Source organism: Leptonychotes weddellii, chromosome 3 (genome assembly GCF_054177405.1).
Source record: "Leptonychotes weddellii isolate Sample4059 chromosome 3, ASM5417740v2, whole genome shotgun sequence".
Taxonomy (NCBI): Eukaryota; Metazoa; Chordata; class Mammalia; order Carnivora; family Phocidae; genus Leptonychotes; species Leptonychotes weddellii.
In genome coordinates this window covers 74803164-74828526 of record NC_138371.1, presented here as the reverse complement: position 1 = coordinate 74828526, position 25363 = coordinate 74803164, and the positions used below count along the sequence as shown (strand labels likewise).

General features: G+C 34.6%; 1 protein-coding gene across 1 annotated transcript in view; it reads left to right on the top strand.

Annotated features, from left to right (window-relative positions):
• The window catches only part of ACVR2A (activin A receptor type 2A), an 83142-nt gene that overhangs the window by 36582 nt on the left and 21197 nt on the right, over window positions 1-25363 (top strand). Inside the window, exons 2-4 of the mRNA XM_006727673.3 lie at window positions 10795-11002; window positions 14546-14655; window positions 14851-15005. Coding sequence (XP_006727736.1) covers window positions 10795-11002; window positions 14546-14655; window positions 14851-15005 — 473 coding nt within the window. The remainder of the gene's footprint in view (window positions 1-10794; window positions 11003-14545; window positions 14656-14850; window positions 15006-25363) is intronic.

The following is a 25363-nucleotide window of genomic DNA, read 5'->3' as shown; positions in this document are numbered from 1 at the left end:
CAGTCTTCCTTCTTTTCCTTTAATAGAATTGTATTGCTAGTTAAAACTAGTAAGTATTGCTAATTTTCTTCAGTTGCTGGTTTTAAACTGCCAATTACTTTGATGAAAACTTTTGTGATGAGGTGTTTTTTTTTGTTGTTTGTTTTGTTTTTTCAGTTTCTCACTCTTGGTACTACTGGCTCCTCAAGGGTGATATTTCACATTACTTTCATAGCGGCTGAAATGATCCATTTTTAGTCTTTTTGCATCAGACAGAGTTTGATGATTTACTAAAAAAAAAGGCTGCATCTTCCAAGTAAATAAAGCACTACAAAAACCTTAATATACATAATGTCTTCTCACTGTAATTGAGACGTGTAGATTGTTTTTAGTAGGAACTACTCTGTGTGTGTTTCCTTAATCTATATTAAGAGCTCTGTTCTGATTTTGAAAATTTACCTTTTATCTCTTACTATTTTAAATTTATGCCCAGTTTTGGCTTTTGTACAATTTCTAAAATGGCGCATTAATTCTGATGGGCGTACTGGCCTCTAGCTGCAGTCACCATGATCTCCCCTGCCCTCACAAGATGAACATCTAATAACAGAAATCTATTTTACACAGTCTAGGTAATACTTGTATCTACTTGTATTTGTTTTGATGTAATTCATATTTCGAATGAGTGCCAGAGAACTGGGTAGAACTATTTTAATCTTGCATCCTGTGCATTTATAGATATCCCACACATTTTGTGGCTGTAGGCAAAAACACTTTGCTATTGTGCTTCATCTTTGAAGATATCTTATCCCTGAAAATATGTATCTTTCATGACAGTAGGAATAAGTATCAGGATGAGAGTTAGCAACAAAGAGAAACAAAGGATAGATAGTATGGAAGCCAGCTTTGTTTTGTCAGATGTTACAAGATAAGCATTTAGAAACAGCCAACCATCTAAACCCAAATCACTTTTATAAACCAAATCACTTTTATCCCTTACTTTCTTACACTGAGAGGGACCAAATAAGGGACTCTGGAAAGCAAAAACTTATCTATGTCTTCTCATTTGCCATTCCTTTTGATACTTGTGGCTGTCGGGTCAGCATGTGATACTGTAAATCCTTGGTTTTTATTGGGTAGTTAGTGTGGCTTACTGAGTTTCTTTCCATTCCAACACACTTTAATACTCACTGTGTTCAGATTAATCTTAGAAATATCACTTCTGTTCTTTTTCTTAACTTCTGATGTCTTGCAAACCTGCCTTGATTATACCCAATACTAAACAATATGGAATGCACATGTCTATTAAGAGCAGTCTTGTCAAACACTGTGATTATTCACATCCCCGCTTATTTGGTCATTATCTTCCCTGCCTTTGTTTTTCATAGTTTTGTGTCTCCTTAATAGTTTGCTTTAGTCCCACTTCCTCCGTAAAGGCTTGCTTTTTTCTTTTCTGTGTGAATTGATTTTGAGTACATTTATTGAGTTCCTGTATTGTGTTGGGCACTGGTGATACAGAAGGGGTAACAGGGCTTATTCTAGAAAGCTCATAGTCTAATGGAGGTCCTAGGTTATCATCCCTAATTCCTACAGCTTTTATCTGTAGCCCTTATCTTGGTGTGTTAATTTATAGTACAAGCATATGGTCAATTTTTTTTTCATCTGTAACTACTCAATATAAAGCCTAGTTTTCTCTAAAGGATTATTCCTCAGAAGAAGAGTAGTTTTATATTTGAATCCTTACAGAATTTTTCGTATTTTGAGGCTCTCTCAATTTTATTTTGAATGAAAATATGTTTGGAAAAGGCAGACAAGCTTGAAATGATGCCAGTCAGTGCTAGAGTGAATGTTTATGTCAGTTTCCTAAGGGACTAGGTAGAAGGGGATAAAGAGTTTAAACAAATAAATTATTCTTGGGGGTGGTCGTAGTGTTGATAGTGTTACTATCATTTGTTGTAAACTATTTACAGAGGCTGTAAAAAAAAAACACTTTAAAAGCTCGTTTTAAAAAGCAATATTGTAAGTAGTTACTTTATGAAGATCACAAAATACACCTATAAAACAGTGAAAAAAATCACTTAGTATTATATGAACAGATATTATTGGTTTAGAAAAACATTTCCAGTGACAGTATTCTATATGACTTTAAAGCGTATTGCTTCTCAAGCAACTTAAATGGAAGTGAAGATGATCCATGTTTTGATAGTTTTCGATGACTCAAAAAGAATGAGAGGACACTTGTTGGGAGATGCATGTGAAATTTGAACAAAATTGTTTTGTAAAATTTTTGTGCTGTATGATTTTAAAATATTTGTAAAACTAAATTCATTAAAATAAGTATACAGTGGACTGCTTCATATAAATATACAAAGGTTTGTGTATTTCAGGTTGGTCAAAATTTAAAAAATACCTTATGGGGGAAATTGGGAATTCCTTCAAATTGAGGATTTTATGATATTCATTCAAGTTGCAAGTTTCTGGGTAGGTGGATGATTACTTAGCCTAGTGAAAGACTGTTAAATAATCCCTGTTGAACTAATAAAATGCTGCATATATTTATTTATTTTAGGGTTTCTTGGTGCCATAAAGGGTTGTACTATACTAGAATTTCCCAATTACTTATCTAAAATTCTTTTGTATAATGTTTTTGATACTATTCTGTCTTTTTAATTTATACTACAAAATGTTTTGGATTAAAAGCATCATTCAGTTTAATCTGCCTGCTGTTGCTGATTCTCTTTGGACGCGTGTTCTACCCTTAGAGTGGCAGGAAGCAATAATATGTGAAAGGGAAACAAGAATTGCTTATCAAGTTTTGTTTATTATTTTTGAAACTTCATTAACCCCTCCTAGAGGACTAATTTGCCTATAGGAGGAACAGGTTGGGGGAAGGCGTTCAGTTGCATGCCGTTCATACTGTATTCTCAATGACTTATTGATAGTTTCAGACGCCATTAGAAAACATTTTCAGAAGTGAGCCCCAGGGCATGTGGGTGGCTCAATTGGTTAAGTGTCTGCCTTCAGCTCAGGAGGCTCAGATCATGATCCCGGAGTTCCAGGATGGAGCCCCTGCAGGGCTCCCTGCTTAGCGGGGAGTCTGCTTCTCCCTCTGACCCTCACCCTCTCGTGCTCTCTCTCTTTCAAATAAATCTTTTTTTTTAAAAAAGGAAGTGAGCCTCATATTTGTAAGATGTCAAAACAATTCTTTCTGTTTAACGTTGGTTGCGTACATAGGAAAATTGTGATAGGGTGATGCAGGTCACAGGACTGTGAAAAACATTGTCATCTTAATCAGAAAAGAAATTAATGTAATTGTTAAAGATATTTCAATTCCAGCTACCTGTTTGAAGCTGGGAAGCAGTAGTAGTTGGTGGGTTTTTTATTCAGTTGTTACATTGCTTTTTACATTTTATCATCCATTAAATACTGTTTGTATTTGGAGGGCAAGTAAGATGGATAGTTTTAGACTCACTGGCATTCTGACATGTAAATGAATGTATATAGGCAATTGATCAAAAACACTAAATAAATGTAAAAGAATACATTTTATGTTGGATTGCAAGTGGTGTATATTTTGGGGGAAGGAGTAATTCTGATTAAAGGACTTCTAGGATTTTGTTTATCTACCTTGAAAAAACATGAAAATTGTCACATGTGGGATTTAGCCTAGGAGGGTTTTTTTGCAAGAGCTCGGCTTTCAGGAACTTTTTTTTTTTTTTTAAAGATTTTATTTATTTATTTGACAGAGAGAGACACAACGAGAGAGGAAACACAAGCAGGGGGAGTGGGAGAGGGAGAAGCAGGCCTCCTGCGGAGCAGGGAGCCCTATGTGGGGCTCCATCCCAGGACCCTGAGATCATGACCTGAGCTGAAGGCAGACGCTTAACAACTGAGCCACCCAGGTGCCCCGCTTTAAGGAACTATTAAAATGATGATAGATAGCAAACGGGAGGGCATTTAAGAAATATTTGCTTGAACCATGTCCCCATTGCTCTAGCGCTATTTATTGAAAAGGCTTTCCCTCCTCTGTAGAATTGCTTTTGTTTATATGTCCGAAATTAATCAGGCATATTTGTGTAGATCTCTTCCTGGGTGTTCTCTGTGTTCCATTGATCTGTGTCTGTCCTGCCTGTATTACCACATGGTCATACTTTGGTAAGCTTTAACATCAGTAAGCATGAATTCTCCCACTTTATTCTTTTCAAAAATGTTTGGAATAAGTTCATTTATGTCCACAAGGAAATTTGATGTGATTTTGATATGAATTGGATTAAACCTATACATTATCATGGTATGTCTCTCCAAGTGTTCAAGTCTTCTTTTTATTTTTTATCAACATTTTATAATTTTTATCACATAGATTTATACATTTTGTCAGATTGTATCTTAGGTATTTTAATACTCAGGAGCAATTGTAACTGGTTTTATAGTTACAATTTTTAAAAAAAATTTTTTAAAAAGGTTTTATTTATTTGAGAGAGAGAGTGCACTTGAGTGCACACAGATGTGTGCAAGAGGAGGGAGGGGCAGAGGGGGAAGGAGAAATAAAGGGAAAGAATCCCAAGCAGATTCTGTGCTGATTGGGGAGTCCAATGCTGGGCTCAGTCTCGGGAGCCCAAGACCGCGACCTGAGCCAAAATCAAGAGCTGGATGTTTGACTGACTGAGCCACCCAGGCACCGCACTGGTATTACATTTTAAATTTCATTTCTACCACTTCATTGTTAGTATACAGAAATGCAGTTTTTGTGTATTGATCTTATATCCTGTGACCTTATTGAACTCATTCTAACGTTTTGTTTGAAGATTCCTTGGGATTCTCTCCAAAGACAGTCATCTCATCTGCAAATAGAAATAGTTATATATTCTTTTCCAATTGGCATGCTTTTAATTCCTTTTTCTTGCCTTATTGCGATAGCTAGAATTTTCAGTACAGTGTTAAGAGTAATGGGAGTAGACATCATTATCTTGTTTTTGATCTTAGAGGGGAAGCATTTAGTTTTTTGCCATTAAGTATGAGGTTAGTTGTTGGTGTTTTTGTAGATGCTCTTTGTGAGTTTGAGGAAGTTCCCCTCTATTCCTGGTGTACTGATAGATTGTGTGATTTTTGTCTTTTAGTTTCTTGATTTGGCAGATTGCATTGATTGAGTTTTGAATATTGAACTAACCTTACATACCTGAAATAAATCCTACTTGGTGTGGATTATTTTTTTTTAAATATACTGTTGGATTCTGTTTGCCAGATTTTTTTTTTTTTTTAAGATTTTATTTATTTATTTGACAGAGAGAGAAACAGCGAGAGAGGGAACACAAGCAGGGGAAGTGGGAGTGGGAGAAGCAGGCCTCCCGTGGAGCAGGGAGCCTGATGCGGGGCTCGATCCCAGGACCCTGGTTTCATGACCTGAGCCGAAGGCAGACGCTTAACAACTGAGCCACCCAGGTGCCCCCTGTTTGCCAAAATTTTGCTGAGGACTTTAACATCTAAGTTAATAAGAGATATCGGTCTGTATTTCTCTTTTTGTGCTGTTTTTGTTTTTGTTATCAAGGTAATAGTGGCCTCATAAAATCAGTTGAAGTAGTCCCTTCTTTTCTGTTTCTGGAAGAGTTTGTGTAAAATTAGTGTGGGTGTATTATATTTATATTTACTGCTTTTAAAAAATAAAAGCCTGATTGTCCTCAGATGTAGTCACTCTAGGTGAATTTGCTTTTTCATCATAGGAGGGGTATTTTAGATTTAAATATGACTTTTGCAGGGCTATTTTATGGTCAGATGTTCTACCAAATTTCAGATCAAGTGTGTTGCTTTTTATTTTTTTTTTAATGGTAGGAAAAATGGTACTAGTCATTAAAATAAGTAGTACTTTGGAAATAGAACTGTTATCTAAATTAACTCTGATACTGGATTCTGTGATTAGACTTATTGATTTATTATAACTAGGCTAAATGTGAATTATGAAATGATGGAATTATCCATAATAATTACAAAATTATTATGGAAATTGAATCAGTTGTGGAAACAGGGTAATGAAAGTTTTGGTAATTTATTCAAGGCCACAGTTTGTGAACTAAATTCCAAATTCAGGTCACAATCTGTTAAGCCAGTGGTACTTAACTAGAGAGGAACATTAGATCACCAGTGGGTCTTTGTCAGAAAGGGAAAGAACACACATACACACATGTGCGTGCACGCACACACACACACTTTCTCTGGATATATACCTTACATCATAGACTTTTCAGTTACTCATCCCCCAGGGCTCCAAATGGCACTCAGACAGGAATTTGAGAAAACATAGGGGATTCTGTTGTACATAATTAGTTAAGAACCACTATACTAAACCATGAGCACATACCTTTTATGTCTGTTTATTTCTTTTGAAAATAGTATGAACTGTTTGGAATTACTTTGGTAGAAGTTTTAAGTTTCAGAAAATTTTAAATTGGAAGTTGCTGTTAAAAATTCATACATATAAGCAACTTTTGCCAATTTTTTTTAATTGCATCTTTAAAGTCACAATGCAAGCTTAAGAACATAAAATGTGTAATTTGATTTTATTTTTATAATTATGTTATTTCGTGTTCAGTTAGAGATATGGGATAGAGACTGATTACAGGATCAGCTTGAGGAGGGGGTGATGAGATTGTCACAATTTTCCATATAAGCAGGATTCTTTCTGTCTCTGGAAAATATCAGTCAAGTGATAGTCTAGACCTGGAAAGCCATGCTGAAATCTTGTTTGCCTTTAAATTTTAAGTGAAGAAAGTATTTTTTTAAATGAAGAAATGGTCATTTGTTCATCTTTTCTCTAGAACAGACGTGGCAAATACTAATTTCAAGACTCTTACTTCAAAATCCTTCTCAATATGCTACTCCAGGCTGCTACTGTTAATTTATTGGAATTGACACGAAGATGAAACCTATTTGGCATTTCTGCTCTAGGCAGTATTTTATTTTATTTTTGTCAGTTTTGTTTAGTTTAAATGGTGTTATAGTGTTCCTGTGCTTCAGTGGCATTTTCTTTGGAAATTAAAAATAATAAATAGTGGCTTTTAACATAAATTACATGAATGGTAATTTACAGAGGACCCGTCCCCAACAAAACAAATCAAACAAAAGGCAGGTTAGCTAGACTGTTGAAATTAGGACATTGTTTTAAGAGAGAGCTGACCACACATCCCGTGAGCCAAATTTATAGCCTGTAAACTAAGAATGATTTTTACATTTTTAAATGGTTGAAAATGGAACAGTATTTTGTGACGTGTAACAATTACCTGAAATTTCATTTTTAGTGTCTATAAATAAAGTTTTATTGGAACATAACCATGCTCATTCATATACTGTCCTGTGGATGCTTTTGTGCTGTAATGGCGGAATGGAGTAGTTGTGACAGAGACCACGTGGTCTGCAAAGCAGAAAATATTTACTGTCTGGCCCTTTACAGAAAAAGTTTGCCATACCTTGTTTTCAGATAATAATGTGACAGTGCATGATTGTTTTTGGGTTATTTAGTAAAGGAGGAAACTTATTTTGCTGGTATTTTCAACAGGTTTCTTTTTTTTAAAATTTTTTTATTATGTTCAGTAACAAGTTTCTGAAAAGGAATAACTTAGAAAATAGGTATTTTTTTATACAGGTAAATAGTAGAAGCAACCCTTTTTTTTTTTTTTTTTTATAGACTACAAAGAACATGGAGTTACCAGCCTTAGTTTATAATAGATCTCCTCCTATTATTTCTTCCGTCGTTGAGAGGAAGTCCAGAGCACTAATACTGCCACAGATTTTAGCAGCTTATAATCCCATCTGTGTCCTGAGACACTGCAGAGCTGCAGCAAGTTCTCATGCTTTTTGGTTTCAACTTTAAGACTTTTAAAAATGTAGAACCCCAGAAAGTTTTTTTTTTTTAAATAGGGATTTTATCTATCATTCTTATCACATTAGAAATTGACAAAATTTTAAAATATTTATTTAACAGTAACAGTAATCCATTACATGTTCACAAAAGAACATTTTTATGAAAAATGTTTTCCAAAACAAAAAAAATTAATGAAATTTTTGCAGATCTCTTTAATGATTGTTTTCATGGAAGACAACTGGATTCTTGTATCTCTTCCTCCATTAAGTCTGCTGTGATACGTTCTTTTGATATGAAGGAAATGTGGTCATACACAGATATAGTTTTAGAAAAAAATGAGTATTTTTAGATAATTGTGGGTGTTTTTCTCTGATATTATACCAAAACTCAACACATGGTAGATTTTTTGCTTTTTTTTTTAAAGTCAGGTTTATTGAAGTATAATTTCCATAGAATAAAATGTATTTTTTTGATAAAACAATTCTTTGTGATTAACCCATAAGACATAAAACCTCCGACCACAGTTACAATGTAGAATATTTTGGTCACTCTGAAAAATTTTCTCAAGCCCTTTTGTAATCAGCCCTCTCCCCTCACTCCCAGCTTCTGGCAACGTCTGATCTCATTTTTGTCCCCATAGTTTCACCTTTTCCAGAATATCGTATAAATGGAATCACATATAGCATAATATGTTTGCGATTTATCCATGTTGTTATTGTTATCACTAGTTCATTTCTTCTTATTGTATGGATGTTTGTTTATCCATTTAGCAGTACTGGATATTGAGTTGTTTCCAGTTTTGGGTTGATTATAAATAAAACCATTCCAAGCATTCATGTACAGATTTTTGCATGAACATATGTTTTTATTTCTTAGGTAAATGCCTAGGCATGGTATTGCTGGGTAGGTAGTATGGTAGGTGTATGTTTACTATAAGAAGCTGTCAAACTGGCTTTCCAAAGTGGGTGGACCATTTTGCATTACAGCCACCAATGTGTGAAAGTCCCAGTTGCTCTACATATTTATCAACATTTGAGATTGTTTTTGTTTAGCCATTTTAATCAATATTAGAATTTCAGTTTGCATTTCTCTGATGATTAATGATACTGAGAATCATTTCATGTTAGTGTTTTCCATTCATATATCTTCAGCAAAGCATGTTATTTTGAATCTTTTGTCTATTTTTTTTAGAAATTTGGTGGCTTTAAAAAATTACTATTATTGAGTTGTGACAGGTTTGTCTATATATTGAATGTCAGCATTTTTTTTTAGATAACATAATTTGCAGGTATTTTCTCTGAGTCTGACTTTTTTCCCCTTGAACTTTCAAAGAGAAGTTTTAATTTTAATGAAACATAACTTACCAGTTCTTTCTTTTGTAGTTCATGTCTTTCATGTTCTAAGAAGTCTTTCATAATTTAGGGTCACAAAGATTTTTCATGTTTTCTTATACAAGTTTTATACTTTTAGATTTTTTTAGGTCTTTGATATGTTCAGAGTTAATTTTTGTAAATGGTGTAAGATACAAGTTGAAGTTTGTCTTGTTGTTGTTTGTTCATAAGATGTCCAATTGTTCCAGCATAGTTGTTGAAAAGACTGTGTTTTCTCTACTGAAATGTGTTGGCATCTTTGCTGTGTGTCAACTGAACATTATGTGGGTCTATTTCCGGATTCTCTGTTCTGTCCCATTGAAGTGCGTGTCTGTCTTCTCACTGAGACCACACTAGCTTGATTGCTGAAGCTTTATAGTGAGTCTTAAAAACAGGTAGTATGAATTCTCCTTTGTACATCTTTTTCAGAATTATTTTGGGTATTCCAGCACCTTGTTTTTCCACATAAGACAAGAGGTAGTTTTTTAAAAGTTAGTTTTACAGTGCAGAATCTGAAACCATTAATGAACTTTTTGTCCTCTGTAACATTAAAATCTATGGGACTATCTTGAACATTAAATGGATTTTTTTAACCCACGAATGCTTTTATAACATCACATGTAATTCATTTAGAGAATATTGGTTCTCTGAATTATATAGACCTACTAATTATTGGCACATTTCATTATTCAATATTTAAAAGTTACATGTATTAATATCTCCACTGATCTCCTGAGAGAATTCTTTTTTTTTCCTTTTTTAGAGAGAGAGTGCTGCTCATGCAGGCACGTGCCAGTGGGAGTGGGATGGGGAGGGGCAGAGGGACAGGGGGAGAAAGAATCTTAAGCAGACTCCATGCCCTGGGCAGAGCCCGAAGCAGGACTTGATCTCATGACCCTGAGATCATGACCAGACCCGAAATCAAGATCAGATGCTTAACTGACTGAGCCACCAGGGGTCCCCTCATGAGAGAATTCTTTAAGTGTTGGGAAAGTGTCAGGCTAATGGTGGTGATACAGATTTTCCAAAATCCTCCTTTTTTGCTTGAAAGATCAAATTTTATCATTGGCATTGCATACTGTCACTTGTTTTTCTTGAAGTAATAGGTTTAGTTGGTTCATTTTTGAGAACATGTCTGTCAGATACCCAAGTCTGAATAACCATGGTTGGTTTAATTCCCCACTCAGTCATGCCAAGGCTTTATCTTGAGGCAAACCGTTGTACTTCATTATGCAGCAGAACTGCTTTTGCTTAGTTCCCATTTTGTCACACAGGATATTGAAAAGAAATCTATCCAGGATCAAGATTTAATTAAATTAACAATTTTACTGCTTTTCATCCGGGACATTCTTAAATGAAGTGAAACTGTCCTTTTTCAGAGAAATCTTGAGATATATTTGGTCACTTTCTATTACTATGTTTATTATACTTCAAGTATGGAGATTGATGTGGAAACTTAAACTCAGTGTTACAACACTAGGAAGACAGTAAGTTACTGACGTTTTAGGCACATCTGAGTTTGAGTTTGGTATATGGTGAGACAATCTCTTAAGAGCTAATACAGTTATATTAAGTTGTTGTTTTATTATCTTATAGGTGCTATACTTGGTAGATCAGAAACTCAGGAGTGTATTTTCTATAATGCTAATTGGGAAAGAGATAGAACCAATCGAACTGGTGTTGAACCCTGTTATGGTGACAAAGATAAAAGGCGACATTGTTTTGCTACCTGGAAGAATATTTCTGGTTCCATTGAAATAGTGAAGCAAGGTTGTTGGCTGGATGATATCAACTGTTATGACAGGTAAGGAAACATTTTCTCCACACTCATTTTTACAGGGGGAAAGCTCAATGCATGTATTTTCACTTAAATGTTTCTTTTTTAAGATGGGACTATGAATACAATTATAACATGCTTTAATGACAATATACATGTTTTAAAGTAATAAGATAAATACGGCATGTTTATGTTTTATCTTTGGTACACTTTGAATAATCTACCATGTAGTGAGAACTATAGATAAGAACCTTTTTTTCCCCATATGTTATTAGTATGATAAACTTTTTTTAAGGTCAATTTTAAGGAAAAGGGATTTTTTAAATTGCTTTAAAAGACAGTATATCTGTTGAAAATCTATCCTGTATCCTCAAAGAAAGTAAAGCTTAATCATAGTATTTAATTTCCTTTTAGTTTCCCTATTTATGTATCTGGAAGAAATTGATCTTACTGCATTTTTTTTCCTTTTTTTTTTTCTTGCAAAGTAGGCCTTTGTTCTTTACCCCTGAGAGACATTTTAACTTGATGTTCAGAATTACAACAGTACTAAGAGAGTCCTCATAGAAAGCTACATTTTATTTAAAAGATTTTGCTTAGATTGTTTTATTCTGTATTGGAAATAAAATACAGTAGACATGTTATTGACTGCCTGTGATCTTTCTGTAAGGAGAGCCATAGATGTTTGGTTGATTACTTATAAACTGCCTGGGCCACAGGATTTCCACTGTGGGTGGGTGCTGATGGCTGGCAGAGGCTGCAAAGTCCTAGATAAATAGACATTTTGGAGCCAGAAAATACTGATATACTCATGGAACACTGGATACTTGCCTATCCCTTTCAGGAGCCTCAGTTGATTACCATGAACCTGTGGTTGATTAGCCATATGTAATTAATAGCAAAATGTGTTGAATAAATCCATGAAAATTGAATTATCTCAATTTTTCATGAGAAATTAAAATCTTAGGTATATATTTAGTATTTAAGGTTTACTTCTAAATCTCTGAATTTTCCAAAGATTATTTCTCTGTAATTACACATTGTAGCTGCATTTCCGATTCTTAGCCTCTCTATAAATAGAGGTGATCATCAAGTGATATCTGCTATTATGAAAGGTAAGTAGGGCCACTAGGAAAACAGGATGGAGGTTACTCAAAAAATTAAAAATAAAACTACCCTATGATCCAGCAATTCTACTTCGGGGTATTTATTGAGGAAATGAAAATGCTAACTTGTAAAAAGATACATGCACCCCTATGTTTATTGCAGCATTATTTACAATAGCCAAGATATGGAAGCAACCTGTGTGTCCATTGATGGATAAAGAAAATGTGGTGTTTACACACACACACACACACACACACACACAGAGGAATATTACTCAGCCATTTAAAGAAAGAAATCTTGCCATTTGAGACAACATAGATAGACCTTGAGGGTATTATGCTAAGTGAAATTAGTCATATAGAGAAAGACAAATACCATGTGATTTTACTTGTATGTGTAGTCTTAAAAACAAAAACAAAAAATAAAATGAACTCCTAGATTAGAGCCTGGGGGTTGGGGGGGGTAAGGTGAAATGGTTGAAGGTGGTCAAAAGGTACAAACTTCCAGTTATAAAACAAGTCCTGGGGTTGTAATGTATAGCATGGCAACTATAGTTAATAAAGCTCTATCGTATATTTGAAAGTTTTGATAAGAGATATTTTTTTTTTTTAAGAAAGGGGGTTGGGGAGGGGCAGAGAGAGGGAGAGCGTGGGGCTTGATCTCATGACCCTGAGATCATGACCTGAGCTGAAATCCAGAGTTATATGCTTAACTGACTGAGCCACCCAGGTGCCCTGATAAGAAAGTAGATCTTAACAGTCCTCATCACAAGAAAAAAAATTTGTAACTATGTGTGATGTTGGACATTAACTAGATTATTGTGGTCATTTCACAGTATGTACAGATATGAACATATTATGTTGTATACCTGAAACTAATGTAGTGTTATGTCAGTTTTATTTAAAAAAAAAACAACAACAACACAGGAAGAATTTTTGGGGAAAATCTTTACTCAAATTATCTTTTATTACTTAGTTGAAACCAGAGATTCTTGTTCTTTTTGTGGTAACAACTACTGTTTAACAGTCTCACCTGAAGGATAGTTAAGATAAAAAAAAAAAAGGATTCAAGAAATGTCAAAGTTATGGAGGAAAAGACAATGATAAAAAGAAGAATGAAATTGGATAATGAAAAGTACTTTTTTGAGTTAATTAGGCTAGATACTTAGTCATTTTCACCTCCTATAATTTGAGACATGATTCTAAATATTAAAATTTTAAATTCATATATTTTTATTAACTTGTTAAAATTTAGCTTTCAGTTGTCTTTTACTTTCTACTAAATAGGTATTGGTGTAGATTTAATTTTAATATTTGATTTTGTTAAAACAGCTTTCTTCCTGAAATTTCTTAAGCTTTCCAGTTTATTTATTTATTTTTTAAAATTTATTTATTTATTTTTTAAGATTTATTTATTTATTTGAGAGAGAGAGAGCATGAGAGGGGGGAGGGTCAGAGGGAGTAGCAGGGATGATCCTGGGACTCCAGGATCATAACCTGAGCCAAAGGCAGTCGCCCAAACAATTGAGCCACCCAGGCGCCCTTAAGCTTTCCATTTTAAATTCAACCTGATTATTCTAACAGCCATCACAAAAGTTTGCAGTTTATTTCTAAGAAATGTCTTTAAATTCACCTCATGTTTATTAGCAATATTTGCAGTTTTGATTTTTCTTTTTTTTTTAAAAAAAGGGTATAGCAGTTTCTTAGCAGCTGATTAGGGTTTGTTCTAGCAGCTAAATCCCTGTCTCTTCACCTCCTCAGTCAACCTAACTCGTATCAGTTTTTGAGTTACTAGGTTCTGTACGTTGTTACATATTGTTCTCCATTTGTTGGTTATTCCAACCCTGTTCATTTTGTTTAGGGAATTTAAATCTACTCCAAAAAATGACACTCTTAATTCCCAAACCTAGCTTGGGAATTAAGCTTGGGTCTCTGATGTTGAGATAGGTTCTGCCATGAGAGGAACTTGCATTATTTTGTGTATGTGTATTTATATGTATATATATATATGTATATATGGATGTATTGGTGTGTACACACACACCTAGTTTTATTTATAGTGTTCAGTTTTGTACTTATGCAATGGGAAAGTTGTATTTCCTGTAAGAGAAAGCACTCCTAAACCAAATTTCTTCATTGGCTTTATGTTCCTTTTCAAGCTTTTCTAATAATTAAAAAAAAAAAAAAATTAGATTAATCATTAAAAACCAAATTTAAGCAATGTTCTCATGGAGCTAGTGTGATTACTATAAAAGCAGCTGTTTTGTTTTTGTTTTGATGAGATTTAGTAACAGGATTACTGGAATGTTTTTGGCTTTTAAGAATTGATCATTGGATATTAATAAGAATCTTGAAGCTGACTATGAATGACTTTTTCATTATTTTATCTCTGAGAATTTTAGAAAAACACCCATCGTAGATTCAGTTTAATGTTGATTTTAATTATTTCTCCTTTGTTTGTTTATAGGACTGATTGTATAGAAAAAAAAGACAGCCCTGAAGTGTATTTTTGTTGCTGTGAGGGCAATATGTGTAACGAAAGGTTTTCTTATTTTCCGGAGATGGAAGTCACACAGCGTAAGTTCACAGGGAAAATACATAGGTCTGTTTGACTAGTACCCTGAAAACAAAGCATATTTGTGTTGATGGAATAATTTACTCCTACTTTCTCCTACTCTTATTTTTCTCCTAAAATTTGATACTATAATAAATATTTATTGTGGAATTTTGTAGACCAAATCTGAATTGTTTTTTTCCTTCCGTTTTCCACAGCAACTTCGAACCCAGTTACACCTAAGCCACCCTATTACAACATATTGCTCTATTCCTTGGTGCCACTTATGTTGATTGCGGGGATTGTTATTTGTGCATTTTGGGTGTATAGGCATCATAAGATGGCCTACCCTCCTGTACTTGTTCCAACTCAAGTAAGTTATTGTCTTGTACTTTGTGCTGTTTTAAGTTGTATATTTTAAAGAAATATTACTGTGGTGAAACCCACTGGGTTGCTATAAATCATTTTCTTTTGGTGTTAACTTTTTGAATGTTTATTGTTATGGCAGCCATGGCTAATTTTCCGAACTTATTGACTTGCTGTGTCCTAAACTTCTCTCACTTAGGAGTTAAGGTAAAGTAGAACAAGGGGTATTCTGTTCTTTGGACAGTTTTACTGTCATTGTAGGGCTTTCAAGTGTGAGATTCACCCTGCTTTGTTTCTTGAGAAGTAATTGATGGTGGAGAAGTGATACCATAACCCATTCTTTCCCTCCTGTTCTTTCTCCCATTCCTAAATTTTTGTGCCTTTTTCAAGTCTACTTGCCAAAATATCCTTTTAATCATAGGGAGGGATTTAGTAAGGTAATCAGGAAAGTGTGGAAAAGAGAGGTTTCACAAAGGCATCAGGAAGGTATATCCAAAAAAATGTTTTTGGGAAGAGGAGCAGATGAGCAGTGCTTCTCTTCAGTTAGTATTGGTAGTTCCAAGTGTTGTTTTTGTTTTGTTAGTTTGGGTTTTTTGTTTTGTTTTGTTTTGGTTTTTTTGCAGCATATCAAGTGTGTACTGAAGACTAAAAGCTTTTTTTCTTTTAAGACCAAAAACTTTTTTAATGCCCTTGATTCTCCCTCTCCTGACCCTGAATCTACCTGAAAATGTAGATATGGTGGGTAATCAGATTAAATTAATGAAATTTTCCTCATTCTCTATCATGTAGACAGTTGGCACTGGTACAGTGGTTTACAAGCTCTTTTAATATAAGTAGTTAATATATTGCAGGCTGTGGAAAGGTGAAAACTGTAGTTGTGTGAGACATCTTTAAACTCTAGTTTTTCCTGTGTTTCTTTTAACTCTTAAGATCAGATTACCTTGGCCTTCTGGATCTCTTGGTTTAACTTTGTTTCTCTAATACCACTAGGATTAATGGTTAAAACGTGATAGAAGAATGGTAGAGTCCTATAATTTAATGACCAAAACAACTTCTTCCCTGTAAGCTTTATTTACATAACATACTTCTTTCTCAGTACTTGCAGCAATCTGTTAGCATTAGATAATTGATCCACATAATCTTTGTAAGATGTGTATATGGAGAAATAAACCCAAAGGTAAAATACCTTATTTGGTAAATTAGGTAAACACTGTTTTGTGCAGCTGAAATATTTTAACTTTTAAACATTAGTAACTAAGTTGTGGATTTATTAAAAATTATCTCTGAAAGTATTATAAAAATAAAAATTTTAGCACCTAATAAATATATGTAGCTTATTCCAAATGGCCATAGGATCTACTTTGTCTTCTTTAGGTGGTAACTAGTTTTTATTTTATTTCTGTATTTAGAAGAGAGAATGTTTAGTACTTAGAGTAGTGTCTGAATTTACCCTAGATTTGTGTTACGAAAGAAAAAAACTGGAAACTAAATTTAAAAACAAATTTGTTGTTTTTTTAATAGAACTTTAAAAATAATGTATTCTTATAGATAATTTTGATATTCATAGAATATTGGCACAAAGGTATGGTTGGACTTTTTTTTAGAGGGCTCAGTATCCTATATATGAGGCTACTTTATTTAGAAATGCTAATTAATTCAAGCATTTAGACTTTTAAAATGGAAAGATACAGTCCATTTCTGTGGATTTTAGATATTTGTTGCCATGTTAAAGTTATTGTACACATTTATTTAGCACTTGAATTGCTCTGTGGTAAATTTGCATACATTGTATGAATTACTGAAAAAATGAGAACTAGATTTAAGGTTTTGTGATGGAATGATCTGGAATCGTCAAGCTTTGTTAGGAGAAATATAAAACATGCCTAACTGTGGTTTTTTTCCTGTCATGAACTGTGTTGTAGAAGAGGGGTTGTCATCAATTTGGAACTTCATTTATGTCATCTCTCACTGTGTCTCAAACAGTATAGTGTCATGCTTTAAGTCTCATTTTTGGTGAGAGGTTTATACAAAGTAGTTCTGCAACTGCTTAGTGCCCATCTTATTACAAAATGCCCAGTTTTATCTCCAATTTCAACATAATTGATAATAACAGCAAGCATTTATTTGAACACTTACAGTGTACTAGGGTACTGGTAGGTTGCACATATGTATAAATACATAAGTTTTATATAAGAATATGTAAAAACATAAAATACATAATTTTTTCCCCATGATTTCTAAATTGTGACCAGTATATAAGGCTCATCTTTGGAATTTATTAAATAATACGAACTCGTGGGCCACAGCCCTGTAAGTATGGAGTGGGGCCTGAGATACTATGTTTCTAATAAGTTTTCAGGGTGATTGTGGTGACCAGCCAGGTGTGAAAAGCACTGATTTCACTTTACCTCACAGGGTTGTTTATGTAGTTTTAATTTCCATTTTATAGATAAAGAAATTGAGACATAGCAAAGCTTACAAGTGTCAGAGCTGGAATCTGAACTAAAGCTTTGCTTTTCTTGCTGTTTATCCTGTTCTGCCTCTTTTTTTTTTTTTCCCCCAGAAAGCCGATGTCTCTGGTGTTTTAGATAATTCAGTAAACATTCCTGCCATTTCAAAATCATTCTGTGGGCTGATTTATTTTTCTACTTTGGATGTTGAAAAGTTTGACTACTAAAATGAGCAGTAATATCACATTGTCTCTCACATAGGACAAAAAAGAAAAGTCATGGATATATCCAAGGGCATATTCATGTGTTTTCCATTAACAAAATTTTTTAGCACATTTTAGAATAAGGTTTATCAGCATGATTGGGTTGTAGGTAAGGATTCCTGTGCTGCTGAGTTGATAGTGCCAATGCTTACTTTTACGAGGGACAGGAGTAATAAGTAAGGGAGACATACATTTGAATTCTTAAGGTGATTTCTGTATTTCACTCCATATTCATGTCCCCATTAATTCCCAAGACTAGTTAGGAAAAGATCTTACGTTCTTATGGATTTCTGAAACATTTTTCCTCCATATCTTCAAACACTTAGACAGTGACATGAAATTTTTCATTCCTTTTCTTAGGGAAACTTTTCCTTAAAGCTTTGGCTAAAGGCTGGTTTGTGAATTAACTGGTCTGTTTTATGACATTAGTCTTATCATGTGGTAATATCTTATTGACAAGTCATTCCTACAATAAGCGCTATACTTGAAGAGAATTTATAGTGGATCTCGCAGAACAAGCTAAAGTTATGTATACTGTGACCATTCGTTGGTCTGATCTCAGTCTTTTATTCTCATTGGGGGGTAAAAGATCAGTCTGTGGCATCCTGGAAGACAAGAGATACCCACATATATCTTCTTACTAAGCTGGTTCTGACAGCAAAATTATGGGGTTCTTTATTTCTAAGACACCAAGTTAGAATTTCTTCTGGTGTTAGTATTGTGAAGAAATGATCTAAGGATATACATGCTTTAAAATCTGGTCTTACGGCTCTTAGTAACCAGTAAAAAATATTAATTCTCAAATCTAGCATAGTAAGAGGAATGGAAAAAGTAATTTTGCTGTTTTTTTTTTAATTGAAGCCATTCTTCTTTCTTTATAACCTATAACTATTATGTTTCTAGCATATGTTTCTGTTAACATTTCTAACATTATAAACCTATAACTGTTATGTTTCTAACATTGTCTTCCCCGTCACCCTGGATGAAAGGCTGGGAGACAGCTACTACTTTTTTTGGCCCTGTCATTTACCAAGTCCTATTCATTCACCTTTTCATCCTTCTTTTTTTTTTTTTTAAAGATTTTATTTATTTATTTGACAGAGACAGACATAGTGAGAGAGGGAACACAAGCAGTGGGAGTGAGAGAGGGAGAAGCAGGCTTCCTGCGGAGCATGGAGCCCTATGTGGGGCTCGATCCCAGGACCCTGGGATCATGACCTGAGCTGAAGGCAGACGCTTAACGACTGAGCCACCCAGGCGCCCCACCTTTTCATCCTTCTTGATCCTGTTGTAGTTCAGGACATTATTACATCTGAGGCTGAGATTATTTCTGTAATCTCATAGCTGGTCTTCTCTCTCTTTCTCCATCTATACTATTGCTGTAGAAGGGCATTTTACATGTCTGATTATGTTGCTTCTGTTTTTAAAACTGTTTGAGGGCTCTCAGTGATCCACAGCAAAGAATACAAAGTCGGGAGTATGACACGGGGGCTTCCATACCTCCATACATTTACCTTTTTATTCTTTCCTCCCATTACACCCTAAGCCATCCATCATACGCATCTAGAATGGTATTAGTTATGTACTGTCCTTAAAAGAATTGAGAAGATAGTGTTGAAGTCCGTTTCTGTCTTGTGTGATTCAGACGAATAACAGTTGAGAGAGGCTCTAGTCATTTGTGTACATGTTCCAATCTCCCACTTGACTGTAAGCTCCTTGAAGACCAGCTGTGTGTTGTAAATCACTGCTGTATTCACACAGTGTTTGTGCATATAACCATTCTGTAAGTGATGAATTGCCAAATTTGACTTTGTTGCATTTAGAGTTATACTGAGATGATAATGCAGCATGCCCAGGCATTCATTTAATAAAGAGCTTTAGAGCTTAGTTTTAAGATAAATCTAGAGGCCATATTTCTTTAGGGTAAAATAAGTTGAAGTATTCCAGGCTTTCGTAAGACAGTGCCAGTATTCAGTTCTTTTTGGAATCACAAGCTTGAAGCATCTTTTTAATTTGCATCCCCTAGGTCCTTTTCTTTTACCTGTGCTGAAATTGTTTTTCCACATACAGGAATTTGCTCTTGTAACCTGCAGTGAGTAAACTGAACACAAACTGGTTTTTCTAGTGCTGGTGAGTCAAGAATAGGAGGGAATGGATGCATTGACTCTGTGATTAAGAAGTCTTACTGTGGTTAGAGTTAATGTGGTTTCAGTAAAAGTGTGTGCATCGCTCTCAAAACCATATGTGAGCTGAAGTTTCCTGTTAATAAGATCTATATTTATGCTGATAAAAAACACTTGATAAGAAAGCAGATTTTAGGGGCTAGAAATTACCTACCTTTAACAAGGTATAAAGTTAACTTCTTGTTCATTTTTAAAGGCTGTTTAAGTAGCACTATAGTATTGCAACAGTAATGCCTACTTAAATGACATCAGTCTCCTCAGTTCTCTACATCATGACATTTTGTCTTGATTTTGGTCTGAGGAAGAGTGAAGACTTTCAGATGTTTGGGATGCTTATTTGGGCACACAAAATAATCCTGCTGATCTTAATATTAAAGTAATAATAGGTTGTCATTTCATGCTATGTCAAATTACTATCCACTGAGAAACCGAGCCATCTGTGAAAATGCTGTGTAGGATTTCCTGTTGAACATGAGTCTATATATGTACCCATTTAAAATTAATAAGATACTGAAAGGGTAGCATAGCATCATTCAGCCAAGTCAGTTTAGGAAAAGGTACTGCTTACCTATTTGTGGAGGATGCAGGAGAAATTTACTAAAATTAAATGAGTATTAATATGCTAATATTAAGTTATACTTGCAAAATGAGTATCACATCTATCGAAGCACATCTTGAAATAGGTGGACTCACTTTTTCTTTCCTTTTAAATTTTTTTCTTTTTAAGAATTAATTTCAAATACTTGCCTGTTATAATAAGACAAATTATACAGAAGGAAGTGTGTGCAAAAAAAGGAGATAGAACCATTTGTTCTTTCTTTTTTTCCCTTTATCACTTTCCTGAGATAATCAATTTTAACAGGTTGGTATGTATCCTTTGGCACCTCTTTCTAATCTCATTTGTTTGAGTATATGCTTTTTTCCCCCCTTTTATAAACTACAGAATGTTATTTCACAATTGCTTTCTTTTAATTTAACAGTATACTGAGGACAGCTTTTCAGCTCAATACTTTTCAATCTCATTCTGATTAAATGATGTGTTCTTAAGTGAAATTTAGTGGAGCTTTAATGTATGCTCATGAAATATCAGAACTTTATGTTTTATCAGCTTAGAGTTGGTGTTAGGTTTCTGCTAAGACCTGGAACCTACATTTCACAAATATTTTTTACTGTCTTACTTTATTTTAGCATGTTTAAAGTATGGTGATATAATGCTCTTGTCTTGCAGTTGAGCATCCTTCTGTTTTGTTTTTGTTTTTTTGTATATGCCTAAGAAATAGTGCAGGGCTCCTACAAAAGTCTCTTTACTTCTGTGTTCCACCTTTGTGTGTGATTATTTTTGTTACAGCTTAAATTACGACTTAGTTTTATGTATATTTCTAAACTAATTGTGGGGAGAAGTGTCATAAATTATTTGTAGACTTGTAGCTTGACAAAAAATTACTCTCTTAGGCGTATATGAGCTGTTTTACTTAGCAAATGCATGGACAGGCCCACTTGGAGATTTGCTGAAATTCCGTGTCCAAAAGCAAAAAGGAAAGGAAGGGGAGAAGGGGAAAAAAAAAAAAAATTAAAAGCTTTATCCAAAGCTTAAAACAAGTTAAAGCTATATATTAAAGTTAATAATGAAAGCACTTTATTTCTAAAGATGACTTCCATTTAATTTTTAAAATCTTGAGTTCAGTTTTCCTTTGGACTGTGGATGGCCCCATCTTCCAGTTTACAAATGGGACTGATGCATATAGAACAGAATACATAATTTCTCCTTTTTCTTGTCTGGCGAGGAGATGGACGATAGGAAAAAGTGTCCTTTTCTCTCAGTTCTTTATTTCCTGGACCTCACTGTAGATTTCTTCCTTCATTCCTAGCTACTTCATCACCGTCACATCTTCTGAGCTCATTTGTTAGTGAAAGCTGCTTGTATCACATAGGCTGGCGGGTGTTGGCGTTTGTCGGTTTGGTTTCAGCTGACCCACTCACCTGATGCCTGAGTTCGTGCTGTGTGCCAGGCATCATGCTGCTGGGTATTGGCAAGCTCCAGAGGGACAGTTCTGGCTGGCCCTTTTGAAGCCCACAGTTAATAAATATGTGGGTGAACAAAAAATAGGTTGGTTGGTCGTTTGTGCAGCTTGGAAATGAATTGCATCAGCAATTTTGGTCAAAGGTGGAGGAGAAGAGGAGAAAGGTCTGACTCCAGTTCTATGGTGACTGGGAGCCCCACCGGGGGTGCCTATCTAATGTTAAGTGCTCAAAACATGTTAGCTGTTATTGCTAACAGAGTTGCAACTTCAAAATTGTACTCAAAAGGTATCCTATTTATTAAAGCCATTGTAAATATATATTTATATGTCAATACTTTGAAATTAGTGCAGTGAAAGATTTCTTTTTGAGTACTCTGTCAAGGACTACACAGGGCACTTTACACTGATTAATCTTTCAACACCCCATGATATAGGTTCTGTTTTATTAAGTCCATTTCATAGATAAGAAAATCATGGCACAGATAGGTGAAGTGTCGGCCTAGTGTCAGTCTGCTGAGTGGTGAAGGCTGGCCATTTAGACCCAAGGATTATTATTCATTGAAGTAATTTTAATAGAATGGCTTATTTCAGTAAATAATTGGGGGGGCATAAAAACCTAAAGTAGGATAAAGGGAGGAATCAGAGTATGTAAATTTAAAATAGTTTTTATTGTAAGTACATAAAGCCTTGTAGATAAACGTAATCATTTTATCACATCAATTTCTATAATGTATAACATGATCCTTTTCCTTTTTTTTCAGCTTTACTTGCAGAATACAAATGCTAAAATAAATAAAATTTCTTCTGTCCTCACTAATAAACCTGATGCTTCTGAGCAGTGGCCAGAAGGAGAATGGATATCCCTTACATCTTGTTCAGACTTTTAAACCCCATTGCTAGCTACCTTGAGGAGCTACTTTATTCTTAGGGAACTTATTCAGAATCCTGTTTCCTCCACCTCGGTCTGTCTTTGCCTTGCTTTCAGGAGTTAGATGAGGAAAACGGAGGAAGTAGGAGTTGATATATCACAATGGAATTTTGAAGATCTAATTGGATAGAATGATGGCTGTGCATTTGGCAGTATCAATATTATTGCATATGTTAATGTATAATATCATGCTTTCCCTAGCTCAGAAGCATTTGTTCTGATATACACACTATATTATTTCTTTATAGATTCTATTTCAGTCTGCTTGGCAATAGTCTTTTTTAAAATTAGCAATTGTAAAATTTCTTAGAGCATGAGATAATTAGATGACTAAGATGAAACAAATTCAGAGTTTGTCAGTTTTCAAATACTTTGGGGTGGGAGTCCTTAAATCTTGGTAGTCCTAAGAAGATATTTAGTGAGTTATCGAAAAATATATATGTATATATAAATTTTAGAATGGTTTAAATAGTAAATAAGAGAGAATTTATAGTATATGTCATCTATGTGTGTTTATAGTATATAAATGAACCAAAATCCATATTTCTAGAAAGATTTCTTTGTGTTCCTGTTCTGTACATCTAACTGCCTACTAACCATCAGCACTTAGATGTCTCCAGGCACTTAACATTCCGTGGTAATGATCTCTCCAAACCTGGTTCTCAGTAAATAGAACCAGTAACCATTCGGTGGCACAAGTCAGAAATTTAGGATGCATCCCAGTACCATTTTCCCACCTAATCTGTCTCCCTCGAGTACTTACTCCATTTTTCAAGGATCCTCTCCTCAGGAAGATCTTCTCTTACTTAACATGCCCTTGGAAGTCCGCTTTCACCTTACAGGTGCTCAGGATACTGAATTCCTTTTTACTGCTCTTATTTTATAATAATACATCCATCAGTGTGGTGTCTTTGACTAGTCTTCCTTCCCCCACACTATAGTAAGCACTATGAGAACCTGGGTAGTCAGTGCCTAGCACAACTAGGCACTCAATAAGGATTTGTTGAGTGAATGGAGAAGTCCTATTCATTCTTTTCTGATGTTTGGCAACACAGTTAAATTTCTTTAGCCCTTAAGGAATAAGCAGCAAGTCTCTTTCTCATCCAGCAGCCTAATTACTTGACATTAATGTGCTGATTTGGTTTTCACTGTTCTCTCCAGTTATAGTGCATGATACTCAAGTTTCATTTTTCCATGTTGTGAATTCAGATGGTTTTATTTGGTTACTTGTTATCCATGTATTTCAGTGATTTAATTTTTTTGGATTCTGTTTTGACCCTTTTGTTTTATAACATAGTTTACGCATTGAGGCCTGTTCTTGGTGTCCCTTGTTTAGCTTGATCATTCTCTGACTTACTCTAATGTTCATTTATTGAGAAGTATATTGAGCAAAGATACCTTTTTGGGAAGATACATGAACCTACTTGCATAGTGTCATTATAGTGGCAGGGTTATCTCTGTAGTACCTGTAATGAAAACAAAACCTGAGAGATACCTAGGCCTTGGGAAGCTAAAGTCTAGCTATTCATTTGGCATGTATTTCTTTCAAGGGATGAATTTTACTCTGGAGTACTGATAAGATGTTTTGATAGTAGGATTAGCTAAGCCTTTTCGATGAATTATAAATAATCCTGAATCATTATCACAGGAGAAAATCAAGAAGGAAGCAAAACTAGTTAAACTACGGGTACAGATAAATGAGTTATCAAATCTTTTTTGTCAGTGCTATTCTCTGTATAAATATTGTAGAAATATTGGAAACGGCAGATATACTCAGTGATTGGAGGGATTTGAAGCCTTCTTTTACACTGGTGACAGTATTTCTCTTAATTTTAAATTTAGGCCCCTAACTATTTTAGGATGACTGGGAAAATGAAAATCTTGTTCTCTGTCAGTATCTGAGTGTCCTCAGACTGAAAAATATGTATGGATACTTGTTCCCAGGGCCACCACTGCTTGACTTCTTCACTCTCGATGTGGCTAGTAAGTCAGCAATGGGCCTGGCCTGTCACTGTGTTTCTACTTAATTCTCATTTTTTAATTCTTCCCCTGTCTTTATTTTCTTACCCTAGTATATTGTTTATGTTGCACACACAAAGACACTAGAAACATTTTTCTAATTGATTATGATATCTTCCATGAAAAGGGAGTAAAGCAGTTCAGGAAATGGGAGATTTTAGGGACTCTTAAAACAACTGCCAAAGTGTGGGCTGAGGAACTTATTCTGGTTACGTAAAAATTTCTTCTGTGCTGCTTCTAGTTTTTGTTAAAGGCAATACTGCCCTCTCGTGTCCAGAAGCCAATTCCAGCGTGTATTTTCTCAATTAAATTGCTTGTTTTACTCATCCAGTTTAGACTCTAGAACTTCTTAGAAAAACAAGTAACAATTATTTAAGACTCGGTGTAGTTTGCTAGCTTGAAGTTCATTGGATCAGGTAATTTGGGGTCATACTAGAGTTGTCTATACGATAATGCCCCTCATCTGAAAGGTGATATCCAAGTTTTTTGTTTGTTTGATAC